The sequence below is a fragment of the Rhinolophus sinicus genome, chromosome 17, assembly GCF_057876585.1.
Source record: "Rhinolophus sinicus isolate RSI-liver-muscle chromosome 17, RSI-T2T, whole genome shotgun sequence".
Classification (NCBI taxonomy): domain Eukaryota; kingdom Metazoa; phylum Chordata; class Mammalia; order Chiroptera; family Rhinolophidae; genus Rhinolophus; species Rhinolophus sinicus.
This window is the reverse complement of record NC_142517.1, coordinates 5618665-5637556: the sequence shown is the minus strand read 5'-3', so window position 1 is coordinate 5637556 and position 18892 is coordinate 5618665. Positions and strand designations below refer to the sequence as shown.

At 47.5% G+C, this 18892-nt stretch overlaps 1 protein-coding gene across 2 annotated transcripts; it reads left to right on the top strand.

Annotated features, from left to right (window-relative positions):
• Positions 1 to 226: 226 nt before the first annotated feature.
• Positions 227 to 18363, top strand: ETS2 (ETS proto-oncogene 2, transcription factor). Of its 2 annotated transcripts, none has more exons than XM_019730328.3 (10): positions 227 to 484; positions 4640 to 4711; positions 7510 to 7621; positions 8761 to 8880; positions 9231 to 9431; positions 10959 to 11042; positions 12100 to 12324; positions 13168 to 13431; positions 15170 to 15288; positions 16172 to 18363. In XM_019730328.3, exons 2-10 carry the CDS (start codon positions 4640 to 4642, stop codon positions 16385 to 16387), a joined length of 1413 nt encoding a protein of 470 aa, XP_019585887.2. In that variant the 5' UTR covers positions 227 to 484; the 3' UTR covers positions 16388 to 18363. The 2 variants fall into 2 exon arrangements, with proteins under 2 accessions (XP_019585887.2, XP_088649830.1); XM_088793704.1 differs by lacking the exon at positions 227 to 484 and adding an exon at positions 2060 to 2221 and having other exon boundaries at positions 16172 to 17587.
• The last annotated feature ends 529 nt before the right edge of the window (positions 18364 to 18892 follow it).

The window sequence follows — 18892 nt, the reverse complement described above, 5'->3', positions numbered from 1 at the left end:
AGCGGGTGCCCTGCAAGGTCCCGGGCCAGAAAAAGCGGGCTCCGCCCCACCTCCCTCCTCCTCCTCCCCCCACCGCTCCCCTCCTTCCATGCCTCCCTCCCCCTCTTCGCTCTCTTTCTCCTCCCCTCCTCCCCTCCCCTGTCTCTGCCCCTCCCCCCTAGTCGCTCCTCCCATCTCCTTTGCCCTCTCCCCTCCCTGCTGTCTCCTCCCTCCTCCCTCCTCCGGCAGATCCTGAAGAGCGCGCTGTGAAGGGGCCGGGCTGGTTACTTCCTCCAGTCGCGGTGCGGAGTGCGGTGTACCCCCAGCCCCGAGCGCCCGGAGCCTCCTGCTCGCCCGCCTTCCCAGGACCCCGGCCTCAGGGAGAGCCCCATCCGCGCCCCGGCCCCGCCGCGCTCGCTCTCGCTCTCACCCAGCGCGCACCGAGGAGCCCGGGCCCGGAGCAGCTGCCGCCCGATTGCACGCCGGCGGTGCCCAAAGCGACGCAGTAAGAGCGGGATCTGGGGCCGGCAGGCGGGCGGTGATCAGCGTAGAGCGCCCTCGACTCCGGTTCCTCTCCTGGGGGACCCAGAGACCTGGCTAGGGACGTAGATAGCGCAGAGGTCAGGATCCCGGGGTCAAGGCGGGGTGGCGGCTATTCCTAGGATTCGGTGGTCCAGCATCTGGTGTGCGTGCCGCTCCGGGATCGTGTTCCGGGTGGCCAGGTGGCTTTGGGTACTGCGGGGACGCGGAGCCCCGGGCAGGGCGCGGGGTGGGCCCGAGTGTGACGCTCAGAGCGGGCTGCGAACTTGGGCCGGGCCGCGGGGTCGCTGAGCGCCTAGGGTAGGGGGGCAGCACAGGCTTGTTTTTCGCTTTTGTTTTTAAAAGGAATCACGGGCCTGGCGCGGGGTGGGGCGGGCCGTAAGTGGGGGACGGTCTCCTGCCAGTAGGCGCCCAGGCGGACCTGATTTCGAGAAGGGGTTGGGGACATAGGAGAAGATTCCGAGAGGGCCCCGGCGCGCCCGGGTTTGCGGGTGACTTACTGGAGTGAGCCGGGCCGAGGAGGATCTGGGGCGCCCGGCGCCTAAAACACCTGAGAGGCTGCGGATCCTCGAAAACGCAGGACCCCGGGTCACCTGCTGGACTACGTCCAGGGCCCGGCCCGGTCGGCGGGCAAGGGAAGCGCTGGGAAGGTGAGCCGGGGCTGCCCGCGCGTTCCGCGGGGAGGGCGAGACCCTCGCGGGCGCCCCAGGACTTCTGGATCCAGGCCCCTTTGGCCCTTCCAGGCAAGCGTGAGGAACCTGTCGGAAAATGGGGACATGGGTTTACTGAACTGCCTTTATTTTCTCGTTCTTGGTGCATTTTGAATGAAGGACTATCAGCGTTTGTGCGCGTGTGCGGTGTTTTGGAGTTTTTTTTAAACACAGGAAGACTTTTTATATTGGCCTGTATTCAATTTCGGGGTAGCCTAAAATAGTAGTTGACGTGCTACTTATTTACTTTATTTAGAAAGTAAAGAAGTGAGCAGCCCCCTTTGGAGATAAGGGTAATTTATTTTAATTCACTACTAAGAGATTATGTTTGTTCCGGACAATGGAAGCGCCTGTGCACGGTCTGCCTACCCACGCCAGCACTCATCAGGCAGATAAATCTCCACGTTAGGTTTATTAAAATTCTGAGTAATATCATAGTAAATGTTAGCACCGGGCGTCCTGCACGGAAATATTCAAGCATTCATGGTTGGGATTAGTCATTCCTCTCGCTGAAGTGATAACTTTCAAAGGAAAAAGCAAACCAACCTTCAAAAGTGCTTTTTGAGTTTTTTGTTTTCTGGGGTTTTTTTGTTTTGTTTTGTTTTTTCCAGATTTACCTAAATACAAACCTGTGTGCTAATCTCACATAAGGGATCACTTGTTCCAATAAGGGTGCTGTTGTCAGCCAAGTTCTACTTGTTTTAAAATGTAATCATACTCAACCCTTACATTTCTGCCATTCTTCCTGCTCTTTTTTTTTTTTTTGGTTCACAAGCAGCGATCCATAGGGCAACACCAAAAGGACCCAAATTTGAAATTGATTTATGTGGAGAAACTTGGCCTGTCTGCCACCTTAAGAAGCCATGTTGACTAAAATAAGTGAACAAATTTAATTAGTTCTGTGTCTGCCTGAAACCATTGGTAGAGCACTTTGATTCTTCATGGTTTTTACAAAACAAATTAAAAGCTGGACAACAAAAGAATTCTATTCTGTAGCTAGTAATTACAGCTCTTTATGTGGGAGTGGAAGACTGCCTTTTCTCCCAGTATTTGTACACAAAAGCCAGGCGAAGCTTTTCCATTGCCTTCCACATCCATTCTCTGTTCATCTCTGTGAAGCTGGGAAGTGTAGAATAAAGTCACCAAGCGTCTGCAGACCAGACATAGAAACAGAGCTGGCTCTGGATGGATAATTGGCAACACCCAAGATGCCTTTTCATTTTAGTCTTCTATATAGCTTGTGTATTTAATCAACAGGTTAACAGGGCTTCGTTCATTCAGATAAATGACAGAATGCTCTGAATTAAGGAGCATTTCACATGGTAAAGAATAGCATACAGGAGCTTTGGCTAATAATATCTGTGCTTTCTCTGCTCTAAGGATGTGGTGGGAGAAGGCCCCCACCCCGCCTTTCAGGTTATCCTGGCACCTGGAGGTCCGTAGGATGTAGGATCATCCTCAATGGTGGTGTCGTCTGCACTGTGTCCCTTAGAAACCCCTGCAGTAGCTGTGTGATCCCGGGCAAGTTCCCAAAAGTTCTGGGCCTCTTCCGTTGCCTCACTGTATCACATCTACCTCTCAGGGTTGTCATGAAGATGCCATGAAGGGGGAAGTTTGGTCCCACGGCTTAGGCTTAGCCCTTAGCCCACAGGAGCCCATCAGTGCAGCTACCATTAGTAGTGAATGTTGATTCTTGAGTACATGGGGATGACCAGGTTCACCAAGCAGAGATTTGGAGCAAATGTGGCCACTTTTGATCCAGGACGCCCCCCCCCCCCCCATAGCACTAATATTTATTTCCAGTGCTGTCCAGCCTCCACTGGCCACTATAATTACCCGCACTCTAAGGGTTTTAACAGCCCTCTCCAGAGCTTCTGGTGGGTGGTTTGTGTGTGTGTGTGTGTGTGTGTGTGTGTGTGTGTGTGTGTGTGTCCAGGTATTGGGAGGTCTAGTTTAGCTGTAATGTTGATCATAAAAAAAAAAACAAGAAAGCACAAGCTTTCATTAATTATAGGAAAATACGCTATTTGCCAATTCCAGTAAGTGCTATCAGTTGCATAATATGTCAATTACTCAAAGTTCTTGGTTGTAACAGGTGGGATCACCCAGTGGAGATCATGGGGGTGGGCAATTAGTGGGACCCCATAAAGCTTCCTTATAGGCCTTCAGTTCCTTGGCCTGGAAGAGGGGAGGGAGAGAAGGGATAAAGGTTACTATCAGCAGTGTTAACCCAGTTACTTGGAAATGAGTTTTTAGTTGCTGTTTTTTTTGTCTGACACTCTGGTGGCATTATCTATGTACCCCTCTCACTTATTAATATATAACTCACCTGGCCAAAAATTACATTTTAGGGCGCCAAATAAGTTCTCAGTCTATTGCAGCACCATCCAACTGCAAGCCACAAATGTAACTATAAATTTTCTGATAGCCACATTAAATCTTTAAAACAGGTGAAACTAATTTCAGTATATTTTAATTCACTGAATATGTTTTTTTAATTATATAAACAAGCAGTGAATATAAAGTTATTGCCAAGATATTTAACTTTTTTTAACGAAATTTTTGAAATCATCATGTGTGCATTTTCCATGCAGAGCAAGCCTCAGTCTGCCGCAGCCATGTGCGAAGCGCTCCGTAGCCACACGGGGCTGGTGGCTACCACATTGGTCAGCGCAGGTCTAGTATCAGCCCAGATACTATCAAAGCGAGTAAGGCAGATCTGTGGTCAGAATTAGTTCTTCTTGAAGCAATGCATGGCTGAGTGACACACAATGCCGCTGGAGACTCTGGGACGATCCAGGAGGGTTTGATCTGTAGCAGTGGTTCTCCCTTTGATCTCCTTGCCAGGCGCAGGCGCACAGGCTTCCTCACAGCTTGGAGGAGGGGGCGCCTGTGGCTCCTCCCAGCATGCCTTCCTAGATCTGGAAACACCGGGAGCTGCCAGGGCAGGGGCGGGTCACCCCTGAAGCTTCCAGGTCCAGCTGACTGCCTGGGGCAGACGGGAGGTGGCCCGCGCGGGGCACCCCTCCAGGCCAGCACCCTGAGCTGACCCTGGAAGTGGCCGTGAACCGCAGCTCTTCCCGCTCCTGTTATGCAGCGACACAGGCTGCCTTGGGAGGCTCTGAGCAGCCAGCCAGAAAGTGACTTTATCTAAGTGGAAGTCAGTGGGGAATCCGCGTTATTATTTAACTACTTCAATCGCATACCCTTGGAGGGAAAGGCCTTTTAAAGAAGAATTCCTGGCGTTCATTTCTGAGTAACTGTTATGCTGTAGAACTTGACAGACTCAGCCAGAATTAAGTGTCAATGCAGCGCATGACGTCTCTTTAAAAATGCAATGCTTGATTTGTTGCCTCTGATGCTTCCTTTATTTTCCTTTTCCTCTTTTTCTTTTTTTTTTTTTTTTTAAGATGAATGATTTTGGAATCAAGAACATGGACCAGGTGGCCCCTGTGTCTAACAGTTACCGAGGGACACTCAAGGTGAGTGAGCAAGTCTTAATAAAAACTTTTTAAAGAAGTTTGGAGAGCTCAGTCTCTAGGAGGAAACACAATGGGCTGGGTCCCAAAAACCTATTGTAGCCCCAGCTTTAAATTTACTGGCTGTGTGACTCTAGACTGTTTGCTTAATCTCTCTGGACCTCAGTTTTCTAGTCTATAAAGTGGGTATCCTGATGCTCATCCTATTTGTCCTCCAAGACATGAAACCATTTAATTTGTAGAAGGTGAGGTCTTTGTAGTTTAGTTCTGAGACTCCTACCAGGTGGGAAAAACTTATGGTTCTCAGTGGAACAGAGCTGGAGAGGTTGATCCCTAGGAGTTTCTTTGGATGATGGGAAAGCTGTTTCAGAAGTGAAGTGGAATTGCCTGAAAGAAGCAGGCAGGCCCCACTGCAGCTGCCGCTTCCATCAGAGGGGGCAGAACCCACTGGGTTGTAGGCAGCCTGTTTCTGTAAACCCTCTCCCAAAAAAACAGATTACAGATGAAAGCGTTCTCTGCTGCATAACAAACAAATTTCACATAGCTTCTGTCTTCATTCCTCTTGGGAACATTCTTTAGCAGCACAAACTGATAATTTCCCATTTGCCTTCTCCACATGTGAGAGCGAGATAGGAGAGATTTAATTGTTTTTAGCTTTGTGTAGTAATCATATCTCAGAAGCAGTGATTTTTAGATTGGCTTCCTCCAAGCTCAGTGTTCTGTATAAATAGGTCTCTTGCTGGCATGTTATATTTTCCTCTGTAGATCACTGTTGGATGGGGTCCAAAGAGCCAAATTGGGCTCAGGCCTCTCTTGAGTATTTGTGACGGTCATCCAAGTTCAGCCTAGTGCATTTTCTTGTTAGATCTGACCAGACAGTTTTCAGCATGGAAGAAACTGTACAAGACATAGTACTAAGTTTGAAACCACACCCCTAAAAAGAAAAATTCTGTAAATTAAAAGAATGTAATGATGTCCATGCAATTTCTGGGTTTGGAGTAGAAACAGTCACTAACAGTGATATGTTGAAATACGCAGCATGAATTTGCATCATTGTCTTTTGACTTCCTGATTTTAAGAAAAGAATTTACGGTCAGCAAAGGAAAGGCATTTCTTAATCACCTGCGCAATGCTAGTAGAAATTTAAGAAGTCAATTGGATATTTCACACTAAATTAGTCCAAAATTATAAAGTAATCTGGATGAGTATTTGATACTTGCCTTACTGGTTTTCCCTCGACGTCTTGGGACATCTGTCGGACATCATTGCTTTGGGTTTTGGGGGGCTGGACTCCATCATTGCACATCATTGTCTTGAGTGTTTTGGGCCAAGCTCCAACTTCTGCCTGCCCTCTTACGCAATGCATCATTCATTGTTCTGCATTTCTAAAAAGAAAGCACACACTGATTTTGTTTGTAAATGTATTACACATTTTTTTATTGATGACTCAACAAATGGGTCATTGTATTACACATAACATGGGATTTCCAGCTTATGTTGGAAAAATATATTTCTTCACGTTTTTGTCCTCAACAAATTAGGCAATGATGAATCAGGACCTTAATTGTTCCTTATAAAACAACTTAGCTGTCTACTTACATTAAAGGCTATTTCTTTCATGGATGTTAAATGAGATTATCAGAAATCCACAGTGTGAGGTTTTGTCTTTCTCTGTGTCTCTCTCCTCTTCTTTCCCCTAAACTGTAGATAATAGGTGACCGGTGTCTGGGGGGCAGGGGGGGCGTCTTTTTAATCCACTTTACTTTTATAAAATTAAACCTTAAGGAATTTTCTCATGTATTTTACGTTTTTTTCCTCCCATTTTTCCGCCGCCCCTCCCCCCCCAACCCTGCCGTCACTCGGGTTCAAGCCATTGTTCCTCAGTCTAGTTGTGTAGGACACAGCTCCCTGGCCCATGCTGGTATTATGAGCCTTGCGCTCCCCCCGGCTGATGCAGTCGGTGGCCATTCGTGGGTCAGCCACTCAGCAGCTCTTGCCAGCTGCTCACAGTGGCTGCCAGCCACTCACCGCTCATGGCAGCTCACAGCAGCCCAGCTCCAGGGAGAGCCGTTGTTCACAATCTATAAAGGGTGCGGTTCACTGGCCCATATGGGAATCGAACCGGCGACCTCGGCGCTCCAACCACCTGAGCCACTGGCCGGCCCTGTGTTTCACTATTTTCTGAACCGTTGGAATTGATGAGGAAAAACATTTAGTTTTAGTTAAAAGTGTTTCATTGTGAATGCTTCAAAATAAATACTTCCACAGATAATTTATTTCATTGTTTGATTTTCAATTTTCATTCAGTCATTTGCCTTTTGTTTTAAACCTGAAATGACCTTGCCAGGCATCATTTTTCTTACATACGTAGCCCGACTAGATTTTCTCTCCGATCCACAGAGCAGAAGGGCCAGGTGGTCTCTGAGGCCCTTCCCCCCAATGTTCTCCTATGACTCTAGTATTTTTAGATTTGTTTACTTAATTTATTAAGTTAAATGGATGAGGCCATTAAGAATAAATTCCCAGTCGATCTGATTCCTGTGAGGGTGACTAAATGACCCAGAGTGAAATAGAATCCTTTTGGTCACTCAGGGCCATCCCTGAAGTCTCTTTGGAGTGCTGCTGGTCGTTCCAGGTGTGGCTTTACAATGGCCAGTTTAATCAGGACATATTGGTGGATAGGTGAGATTACCCACAGGCTCCTTTGAAAACGGGTAATTAAATAAGCATAAGTACTCTATTTGCATTTTCTTTTCTGTCCTGTGTTTTGCTGTAGCCATTGTTTTGTTCTTGTTTTGCAGCGCCAGCCAGCTTTTGACACCTTTGATGGGTCCCTGTTTGCTGTTTTGCCCTCCCTGAATGAAGACCAAGCACTCCAGGAGGTGCCTACAGGCCTGGATTCTGTGTCTCATGGTAACCTTGACACATTTTGCCTGATTGCCCTAAGTAGTGCAGTAAATAAAGAGATGACAGTTCCTAAGTGATGAGTGTTAGTGTCTTGAGTCTTTGGTGGGTAAGTCAGATAGAGGCTCTGGGCCTGGGACAAGACAGCTTTCCTTTTTGATGAGAGTGGTGACTGGTGTCTCCCCTGCCACTGCCAGACACACCCCAGGGAGAGCAAATGTCCTGCTATTGGCAAACTGCAGGGGACCCTGAGATTTCCATTAAGGTGTTGTTTTCAACCCAGAAGCTCCCAGGTCCACCCAGCAAAGCAAACCCAATGCACATTAAAATGCACCCCAATTTTTCATCCTGGATTCCCACTTAGATCATCCCCCTTGGCGTTTTGGGGCAACAGATAATTCTTGCTAACGCGTACCCATCTGTATTTACTTCTGTAGTTCTTAATATCACTGTTTACTCTTTATAAAGGACAAGCATGTCAGACAATGCCTCTGCAATTACTGTGATACTTATTACTTGGAAACATTCCAGAGGTTACTTTGTCATATGAAGTAGGTGCTAGAAAATACAGCCCAGAAAATTAATTAATACACATGTGCTTGCGTAAGCGTGCCAGCATGTGACCGTCACTTATCATTCTTGAAATTGCTGAGGGAATCCAGAGAAGATTGTTTTTCAATAAAACTTGAAGACGCTGTGCGAACTTTACGGTGCTGGGGGCTGTGTGTTCATACTATTCTCCCAGTCTCTTTGCTGCTTAGTTTAATGAAATTAACTTCCAGATTATATATTTACAATCCCTTAAGCCTTTTGGCCAACAACCATGTCATTTCTCTCATTGTCTAAAATTTTAAAATAGACTTAAATAGACATTTTACCCAGGCATAACTGCTTTATGAAGTTGTGCATCGTAAAATAAAACTGAGGTTTTACTTTAGAATTTTTTAACAAGTGAAGTTATGAGGCGTGTAGTGTTTTTTTCCATTTCAGTTGAAAAAAATTTTTGTATATATTTATATATTTTTAAGGAATTCCGCAAAGGTTTGAGATCCACATTGTTCTTTCCTACAAACTAAGATTTCTCCCCTAAATTCTCCGTCTGATATTGCCAGCTTGAAAGTCTCACGTCCCCTGGGGTTTCTTTCTAGACACGACCAACTGTGAATTGCCGCTGTTAACCCCATGCAGCAAGGCTGTGATGAGTCAAGCCTTGAAAGCTACCTTCAGCGGCTTCAGCAAGGAGCAGCGGCGCCTGGGCATTCCCAAGAGTAAGTTTGTCTCAGAGTCGCTTTTCTGAGTCTGCGCTGGACTAGACCAGCGAATTTGACTGCCGTTGCCTGAGATGGGTTATTTCTTTAAGCTTTTGCTTAAGGCGTCTTGCAGAGAGTGGCAGAGACGTGGGTAACCTGAGCCAGTTTTTATGCCTGTCCCATCCGCTGAACACTTAATCCAGCATTGTTGTCAGGGTGTTAGCATTTACCTGGGGGTCTGGCTCATTTCGTTGCTCTTTGGTGCATGTGTGGACTTGATGGGTAAATAAGGAGTGACTCTGGTCTCACTGCCTCCTTCTATGTTTCCCCCCTCGTGTGTTTCATCTTTCGTCATCCCTCCCCCATAGACCCCTGGCTGTGGACGGAGCAGCAGGTATGCCAGTGGCTTCTCTGGGCTACCAATGAGTTCAGTCTGGTGAACGTGAATCTCCAGAGGTTTGGCATGGACGGCCAGGTATTGTGCAACCTGGGCAAGGAGCGTTTTCTGGAGCTGGCACCTGACTTCGTGGGCGACATTCTCTGGGAGCATCTGGAGCAGATGATCAAAGGTACCTACCAGCCGTGGGAGGGGGGCGGGGGGAGGGGCGGGGAGAGCAGCACTCTCCAACCATAGGGTCAGAGTTTAAATGATGTCAATTGTCCGAAAACGCCCTGGAGTGAGTCAAATAGTGATGGTGACGATAGATTTGAATCCACTTTGAATCCACTTAAGTATGTGTGTGGCACTGTGCAGCCACAAGGCAGCCGCCTTACTCACTAACCTGTTCACCGTTGCTGGACGGCATTCGTCAGGGGAGTATGTGTTGGCCCAGACATTGGGGCCAGCAAGAATCCCCCAGCTGTGACTCACCTTACAGAACCAAAAGGAACGAGTCAGCCTCGAGGAAAGGGAGTTCTGCTCAGACTGACTCTGGGGGCTTCAGCGTCAATCTGCGTTCAGTCCAGATGGAGTCCAACAAAGAATTCTTTTTTTTTTTGGTTTGGTTTTATGATTTTAAACAAAGTAGAAGTAATTGCCAGCTGTTTACACACTGATACACAAAAACTGGCCCTGACAGAAGAACTCTCATTATGTAGCGAGAAAGACTTGATTCAGACCTTAAAAGAGTATGGAGACCGTTGTTAAAAGTACATGGAATTTAAAAAAAAGACAAAAATCATAGTGAGGGATCACTTAAGTTAAAAATGTAAGAAAATCAGCTCATTTGTAGACTTCAGGGAAGAATTCCTCATTTAAGTGAACACTGAGTTTCAAAACTCGATTACAGCCTCAGAATCTTTAAAAGACCTTAGGATCCAACCACCAGCTCCTTTTAGTTATGGCTCCTGAGGGCTAAGGAAACTCGTTTTTAAAGACCTCACGTTTTCCCTCAACTTGGATAAGTCTGATGTGACAAGTTTCTGGTGAGGGTCTGTTTGTTGGCAAGACAGGCCTGTGTTGCTATGACTTGGCTGCGAGTCTGTGTGGGTCTGGATTTGTGGGTGTCCGTGGGGTTACGTGTGTTTGTAGGAAGTGGGCATACACACAGCCACCAATCTTTCCCCTTTCAAAGTTCCTGGGCACATGTGTCCCTGTTATAGACTCGACTCCCAGCACCGTGGCCCTCTCTTTGTGTAACACTCAATGCACCCTGGGGACACTTTCAGGGCTTGAAGCAGTGGCCATAAGCCTCACAGGCAGGAACTGAACCCACGTCCCTCACCTACTCTAGTCCCAGCCCCAGCCTGGCCCAGGTGGTACTTCACAAATATTTAACTATCTGTTGACTACACAGATGAGTTAAATATACCATCTAGATCTTTCAAATTGTAAAATAGAAAATTGAATTTTTGAATGCCTACGACAGCGTTCATGTTGGAAAATTTATTCTAGTTATTAGAAAAACGCATTGCTGTCTCTAGTTTTTTTAAAAGACATAATGACTTAGAAGACCGTCAGATTGAATGTGAACCACTACATGCATCTATGGTAATTGTTCTGAAATAACCATAGAACAGTCATTCAGAAAGTAACTTTTTCTTGTGCAGCTTTGACCTCCATTTGCAATCTTATCTCTCCTGTGTCTTTCTTTCAGAAAACCAAGAAAAGACAGAAGATCAGTATGAAGAAAATTGCCACCTCAACTCAGTTCCTCATTGGATTAATAGCAATTCATTAGGTTAGTCCAATGGATTCTACCCTTAAGGTCTTCAGTTTAAGTCATCCTGTTAACTCATGGAAGGTCCAAAGGTGCGGTCTACACGCGTACTACCCCATATGGTGGCCACACGTGGCTAGTGAGCTACTGGGCCCTTGGAATGTGGCTGGTCCACATCAAGATATGTGGTCAGAATATAATGCACATGGGATCTGGAAGTCTTAGTATGAAACAAAGAATGTAAAATATCTGCTTCCTAATTTTATAAATGTTGATTACCTATTGAAATGATAATTGGTATGTTAGGTCAAGTAAACATTTTAAATTAATTCCCCCAGTTTCTTTTTTAATGCTACTTAAAATTAACATTGCGTAAAAATTTAACTAGAATTTTTAGGCTAGTAGAAAATTTGATGTTGCATAAATGGCTTGCGTATTTTTGCATTAGCCGGCGCTAGCCTGGGCCATCCAGAGAGCAAGGGCAGGATGGAGTGAGCTGGTTGCTATGGTCATGTCTAGTGTGACAACTGAGAGGCAGCGGGCACAGGAAGTGCGTGGAAAGCAATGCTAAATTTGCTCTGAACTTTGGAGTTTAAAAACGTGTCATGGAATTTGGGTCCTTCCTTCTGGTTGAGGACACTGGTGAGTGTAGGTTACAGTTGGACCCCCCCCCCCCCCCGCCAGAGCGGGGAGATTCTCCTTAGGAGTCACACACTGAGGGGCGAATCATTTAGTCTGTCTGAGTCTTGTGTCCTCGGAAGCCGAGAGCCAGTGATCCCTGGCATCCTGAGAGGTGTGAACATGCTTGATACACTCGAGCCGTAGAAATACCAGCATTGAGGCATCGCACCCAGGGTCCAGAGGCAGCAGGCATTTTGTAAAAGGGCCTGTAAGGCTGGGAAGACACATGGTTTGAGACGAAGAGGACTTAGTGGAAAGCCTGCCCCTCAAAGCCCACATTCCCACCGGTGCTTTGCGAAGGCTGGCGCATGCAAAACGGCTCAAGCTCGAGTTGGTTGAGGCATAGAGGGTCCTGACTCATGCCTAATAGCTGTGCTGACGGGTCGCTCTGTTCCAGGTTTCGGTGTCGAGCAGGCGCCGTATGGAATGCAGACGCAGAATTACCCCAAAGGTGGCCTCCTGGACACCATGTGTCCGTCCACAGCAGCGCCCAGTGCCCTCAGATCTGAGCAGGAGTTTCCGATTTTCCCCAAGTCTCGGATGGACACTGTCAGTGTCAACTACTGCTCCCTGAGCCAGGACTTCACAGGCAGCAACCTGAGTCTGCTCACCAACGGTTCCGGTAAGGAGACGCTCCAGGCAGGCCTTTCAGTAAGGCTTGGGTTCAGTTCCGTGAGCCACCGTCAGACACTGCCATGAGCTGCTTAATCACCTGGAGGAGGTCAGGGGCTTGTCCAAATGCTAAGTGACTTTAGGTCACAATCACAGACGACTGAGTTGCTTACTAAGGGTGCTCCTGATACGTTCTGGGCCGTGGTCCGAGGGTATTGAGTAAACAAGACCCTGCTCTTGGGGCTAGATTCCTCCACCCAGTGGGGAGACAGTGTAGGAATGTGACAGGTTTCTTTTCATGGAGATGTATATGCACGGTACACAAATCTCAGGATATACAACTGGCTGAATGTTTCCATATATACACCTGTGTAACAGCCACCCAGATGGAGATAGAGCGGTTTCCAGCACCCCAAAAGTCTCCCTCACCCCACTTCCCAGCCCCAGAGGGAGGGAACCAGCATCCTGACTTTCATTATCATGGTCGTTACTGTTCTTGAACTTGATATAAGTAGAAGCATACTGTAGGTTCCCTCTCTCGTGTTTGTCTTTTGCTCAGCGTTAGGTCTGAGGTCCATCTGTGGTGCTGGGTGTTCTGTATCATTCTCCATTCTGGGAGGCTTCAGCTGACTTACTCGTCCCACTGTTGGTGGAAGGTGTGGTTGTGCAGTAGAATCCTATAGAATAAACCCCTCAGTGTAAGGGCGTTGTGAGGGTCTGCACGATTCTGCACCAGCAGCTAACACGGTTGAATGGGTGGTTCGCCATGACGCTGCCATCATTTATTGGCGGTAGGGTTGGACATGTCATTGTCCTGGAGAGGTCAACGCTTGTGCCTGGGTGTCATTGCCAGGGAAGCCCGGAGACCGTGACCCCCCCGAGAGCGGCGTGGACAGCTTCGAGAGCTCAGACTCGCTGCTCCAGTCCTGGAATAGCCAGTCGTCACTGCTGGACGTGCAGCGGGTGCCTTCCTTCGAGAGCTTCGAGGATGACTGCAGCCAGTCTCTGTGCCTCAGTAAGCCGACCATGTCTTTCAAGGATTACATCCAAGAGAGGAGCGACCCAGTGGAGCAAGGCAAACCAGTTATACCTGCGGCCGTGCTGGCCGGCTTCACAGGTGAGCGTGCGTGCCCGGGTCTCCTGTCACCTTCCCTGTGCCCTGCCCAGCTCCAGCCATGTTTGTCAAGGGTGTTTCTGGTCTGGGCACATTGTATGTACACCCCACATTTGATACGTGGAGCGTAATCCTGAATCCAGACATGCTGTCTCCCTGAATTTTAAAAAGGCCAACTTTGCTGGGATGTTCATACATTGCTCCATGGCGTGGGTGAAAATCCACTGGCCGCTGCCTCACCTGGGATGTGCTCAGCTGTTCCGGACAGGAGGAGGGGTAGGGGACAGGGAGCAGGGAGCCTTTAGCTCGCTGACTCACCCGTGCAAAGAATGTAGGCTGGCTCGGGGAGGGGCGGCAAGCCAGCCTCAAATAACACAGAACTGTTTACCTTTTCTTGCTTCTAAAACCCATCTTATTTTTAAGGTTTGGGCAAGAGCTATTCTAGGCAGGGGACAAATATTAAAGCTGTTTTTAGAATTAGATATTTCCAGCACGTTAGTGAAAATACCGAATTTTTGTTTTTGTTTTTTTAATTGGTTCATGTGTCCTTAAATGAGCTTTTTTTTTTTCTTCATGTTTTGACCATATGGAGCCACTGGGGATTTAAAAAAGGCCTACTTACAAAAATCTGATAGGTTAAAATAAGGATATGTAGGCATCCATTTTTTTCTGTCACCTAAAACAAATGACTATGGAAATGTGTTAAAATACATGTAGAGTGTGTGAGAACTGTTGTAGCTTTCATACACAGGGGTCAGGGCCTGGTCAGAAAATAAACAGCCCTGGTGTTGGTGTTTTTCACTGTCATGTTAGTGACCCCTTGCTGCCTGACAGCTCTGTGGTTGACCAGGCGTATGATAGGCCTTAGGACAGCCCAGCGCAGGTGGTGCTGTCAACCCATTATACAGATGGGGATATTGGCTCCGAGTGGCACAGCTCTCTTCAGTTATACAAGCAGCAACCCTGTTCCATCTGGCTCCAGAAATTTTGTCCCCATGGTTCATAGCAAAGCCTATTGATGACAGCCTTTGTGTCTTGGAGAACCGCTCTGATGGGCGTGTGACCCACGACAGGGCACCTGGCCTCTGAACCCCATCTTACCCCTCGTCCTTAGATGGTGCTACTATGATGCTACTTCACAAGGGGATGGTTCAAAGTACCAATCCTTTAGAAAAGGCACGTGAAGAGCAGTTTGCAAAGCATATGCGTCACCAGAGAGGCAGTGAGGCGGTGGGGACCTCGCCAAATGCCCAGATGGCTGTGGAGGAAACCACATATTGGATTAAGCAGTTTACCCACCATCGTTAGGCAGGAAAGCTACAGCACACATTCCCACTAATGACAGGCCTAGGTCCGTGGCGAAATGCGCCTCCAAGCACCCCCATCCTGTCCCACCGGCTGTTCGTAGAAAGTTACTATATAAGGAACAATTACCCAGGATGACAGGTTCTGATGCCAAGACTTGGTTGGCCCCGTACTTTTTCCCCCAGAAAGACCAAATCCAGCAGCCCGGGGCCTTGTGACTCCTTTTCTAGGAGTAGGGAGCCTGCAGGAAGGCCTCTATCTGGTGTCTGGCCTGACCGCATTAGCATTCAGGGCTGTCACCAGCACCTGGAATGGCATCTTCACCTTGGCACCCAGAGTTGGGTCTCACATTCGTACACCTGTTTGTTTCATTAGGATGACTGAACCCTTGCCACATTTGAAATCTGTAAAAACATGTAATGCTCCCTCTCCCCAGGAAGTGGACCTATCCAGCTGTGGCAGTTTCTCCTGGAATTGCTCTCTGACAAATCCTGCCAGCCGTTCATCAGCTGGACTGGGGACGGATGGGAGTTTAAGCTTGCTGACCCCGATGAGGTATGGCCGGGGCCTGTGGGCTCAAAACCCTGTTGCATCGCTTTGGATTCACACATGCAGTTCTCTGGGCACAGGAAAGGGTTCCCAGTACAAAGGAGGGACACTTGAAGTGCCAGCCTGGCTTCGCTGATAGGTTTACAGAATCCCTGGGCACTGGCCGAGTTCAGTGTCTTGCTCTGTCATCGCATAGAAAGGCACAGGTGGTAAACTGAGGCTCTCACCTGACTGTGTGAAAATGCCTTGGAAAGTCCGCCGTCTTCCGTTGGGGGGAACGAGCCTCAGGACCCCCACGCCGGCACTCCAGCCGGGCTTCCATGCTCCTCAGCTGAGCTCAGCGGAGCTGCCCCAGCCCTGTCTGGAGAGAAAGCCAAGGGCAGATTCAGTACCTGCCCCTCTGGGACAGCATTAGAGAAGCCCTGGGTCTCTGCACCGGTAGAGTGCAGTCTGTCACCTCCCCGATCCCTTGGGAAGCTGAAGAATTGAGCTGTGCGTAATGTCACGTGGCTCAGAACCCCACTCAGCAGCTGCTGATGGTGGTGGTTGGAATGAGAACCTGGAGGTGAGAGGGCACAGCCTTTCCCTTGTCTCAGGACCCCCAATTCTGAACCCAGGCTCCCACGAGGTTTTGCTGAGCCAGTGGCCTCAAGAGGCCTGTACCAGACAGTGCTGTGGGTGAGGGGCCTGCACCTCCCTCCGTCCTCAGAACCAACCGAGGGACACAGCCTGGCATGTGTCCTAAAACAGAGGGTACCTCTGGGCTCCTTTCGTAGTGGGCAACTTGGCCCGGGTGAGCATGTGTCAGTGTCATAATTGGGGGAAAGTCATTCCCTTTTTCTTCATTGGCACATGGAATAGAACTCTTTCCTGTTCGTATCCCCCGCAGGTGGCCCGCCGGTGGGGAAAGAGGAAGAACAAGCCCAAGATGAACTATGAGAAGCTGAGCCGCGGTCTGCGCTATTACTACGACAAGAACATCATCCACAAGACGGCAGGGAAGCGCTACGTGTATCGCTTCGTGTGCGACCTGCAGAACTTGCTGGGGTTCACACCTGAAGAACTGCACGCCATCCTGGGCGTCCAGCCGGACACGGAGGACTGAGGCCCTGGGGACTGCAAGCGGGGCCATCCTGACTGACTGCTCCCAGCACCGTCGCCAAGAAGCAGTGGCCTTATTTCATCCAAAAGTGCGGTTCTTCACCCAAAGCAGCACGGCTTCTCGCTTCGAAAGCCTGTGGACAGGAAAATGCTATTTATAATGCAATTACATTCAAGTGGCCGAGAGGGCAGCGCCGGGAAGCCACCCTGCCTCCGAACAGGCTGTGTGACAGGATCGGTCAGGCTGTTGGACGTTCTCCAAGGAGTGAGCATGTCGTGGACACACACAATTTTGGGTTTCTTTTGCCTTTTGCAACCAGGAATGACAAATGCAAAAGCGGTCTCTTTGTCTCAGAGGGTAGGAGGAGGCAAGGAAATACTCGTGCCATTTCAGAGGTTGGTTTGTATATATGACTGTAATCTTATAATTGTTATCAAAATCCTGTAACAGTTCTATTTAACAGAAATTGTATATTGTAATTTAAAATAATTATATAACTATATGTGAAATAAGAATGCAGACATGCAATGTTTATTCCATTTTTCAAGAGTACATATGGCATTTTGCAAACATTGGATCTGCCAAGGGCAGACTAAGAGAAGTTGTAAAATGTGTATTATTTACATTTACTCTGCCTATAGGAGTAAGGTCTGAGAGGGCTAATCCCTGTTTTTTGTTTTGTTTTGTTTTGCCTGGGTTATTATCTGGCAAGGACTTTATATATTGGGAATTTTTATAAGAAATGTAATGTTATTATTCAGGGGTACATCTGGCCCTTGCTTTCTCCTTTAATTGTACTGTAAAAGCTATAAAGCAGTATTTTTCTTGACAGATGGCATATGTTTTCCATTTCTATGCATGCCTTTAAATCAGTTGATACACAAAACCTATTTTATTTCTTAGTCCAACTGTGTTTCCCCCACAACTACCCTCCCTGACCAGCCATTTCCACCCTGTACCCCACTTTCAAGCCCCAAGTTATTCTGTGTGATTAAGATAAGAATACTATTTTTGGAAATATGCAACTCCTTTTCAGAGATCGGGGGATTTACATAGCAGCTATTTTTACTGTGAAAGTAATTCACTGGAGAAAGATGTAATTTGTAAGAAAGCTTTATTTTTACCTCAGCTCCATGTAAAGGTAAAGAGCTGACGGTTCGGGGGGAGGGAGAACCTTTATTAAACTTCTTGGGTATGAATGAATGATTTCTTCCGTCCTTGTTGACTGCCGCGTTGGGTTGTGGATACAAGGCTGCTCCTTTCTGCTCAGCATCCACAGCAAGGCAGTTTTGTTTCGTTTTGTTTTTTTCTTATTTTCTTGGTCGCAGAATGCCCAGAGGCCAAGAGGGTAAACAAGATGGGAAAGGATGCTTTGGAAAAGTTCTCATGAGAAAATGTTCTGATCATGGTGGAGACTTTGTAGTTGCTTCTAAGGAGTGTCTGGGTCATCGTGTATCCCTGGCCTCTACGTGATCCAGTCCAGTTGGTTTCCAAGTCAGACAGGCCTGAGAAGTGGTGAGAGAGGACACTGGGACTGGTGGCTGACAGCTCTAAAGAATCGCCCGTGTGATGAGACCACGTGATTGGGTGGAGGGACAAGCTGGGAAGAGCAAAGCCGTCTCAAGACCCACACAAGGCAATTTCCAGTATCTTTAAACACAGGATGTTTCTCTCAGGCAGGACCTGTTTATCGCTTGTCGTCTGTTTATAACATCAACAGATATGTGACTGGGAACATCTTGCTGCCAAAACACATCTTAGCCATCGGCTCATTTTCAATGGGGTTGAACCACATGAAATCAACAATATTTGTTCTCTTTTATTTACAAAGTTGGCAGTTTCATGCGTTCCAACTTAATGGTGACAGGAACTGAACTCCATTGAAAACCTTTGGCATGGTGATGAACAGAACTGAAGTATAAAAATTTTGTAATTTGGCTGTTTCTTTCTCAAATAATAAAGTATTTTGTTTATATAAACTCCTCCTTGTGAGTCCTCATTCTTTGTCCCCACCCCAACACGGAGGAGGCAGAGTGAGGATTTTGTGCTCAGAGCTGTTGCCCACTCAGCAGCTTTCAGTCACAGAGTCACATCTCCGTTTAATTGATTTTACACACTGGCCACCTAGTAACTCATGACCAAGCTGGAACCAGCTGGGAGCCCTTCCTGAAGGAATTCCCAAAAAGTGTTCCTTAAAACGAAAATTTATTTTAGGGTAGGATTCGAGTAGGAAGATCCAGGCTCTTGTCTTTGCCAGGGGCTTAGCAGACATAACAGAAGAAATTTTAGGATGTTTACATTTAAGAACATTAGGATTTGTTCCTAAAAGCAAGGGCTTTTGAAATTGAGGCCACAGTTCTCCTGGACTTCTGACGTTGCTGAGATGACTTAACCAGACAGGAGGGTGATGGTCCTGGAATACCTCTCCTCAAACTCATTCTCAAGACTCCTTTCCACTCTTCAAAATCAGTGAAGGTGCCAAAAAAACTTAGGTGGATTGTGTCAGAG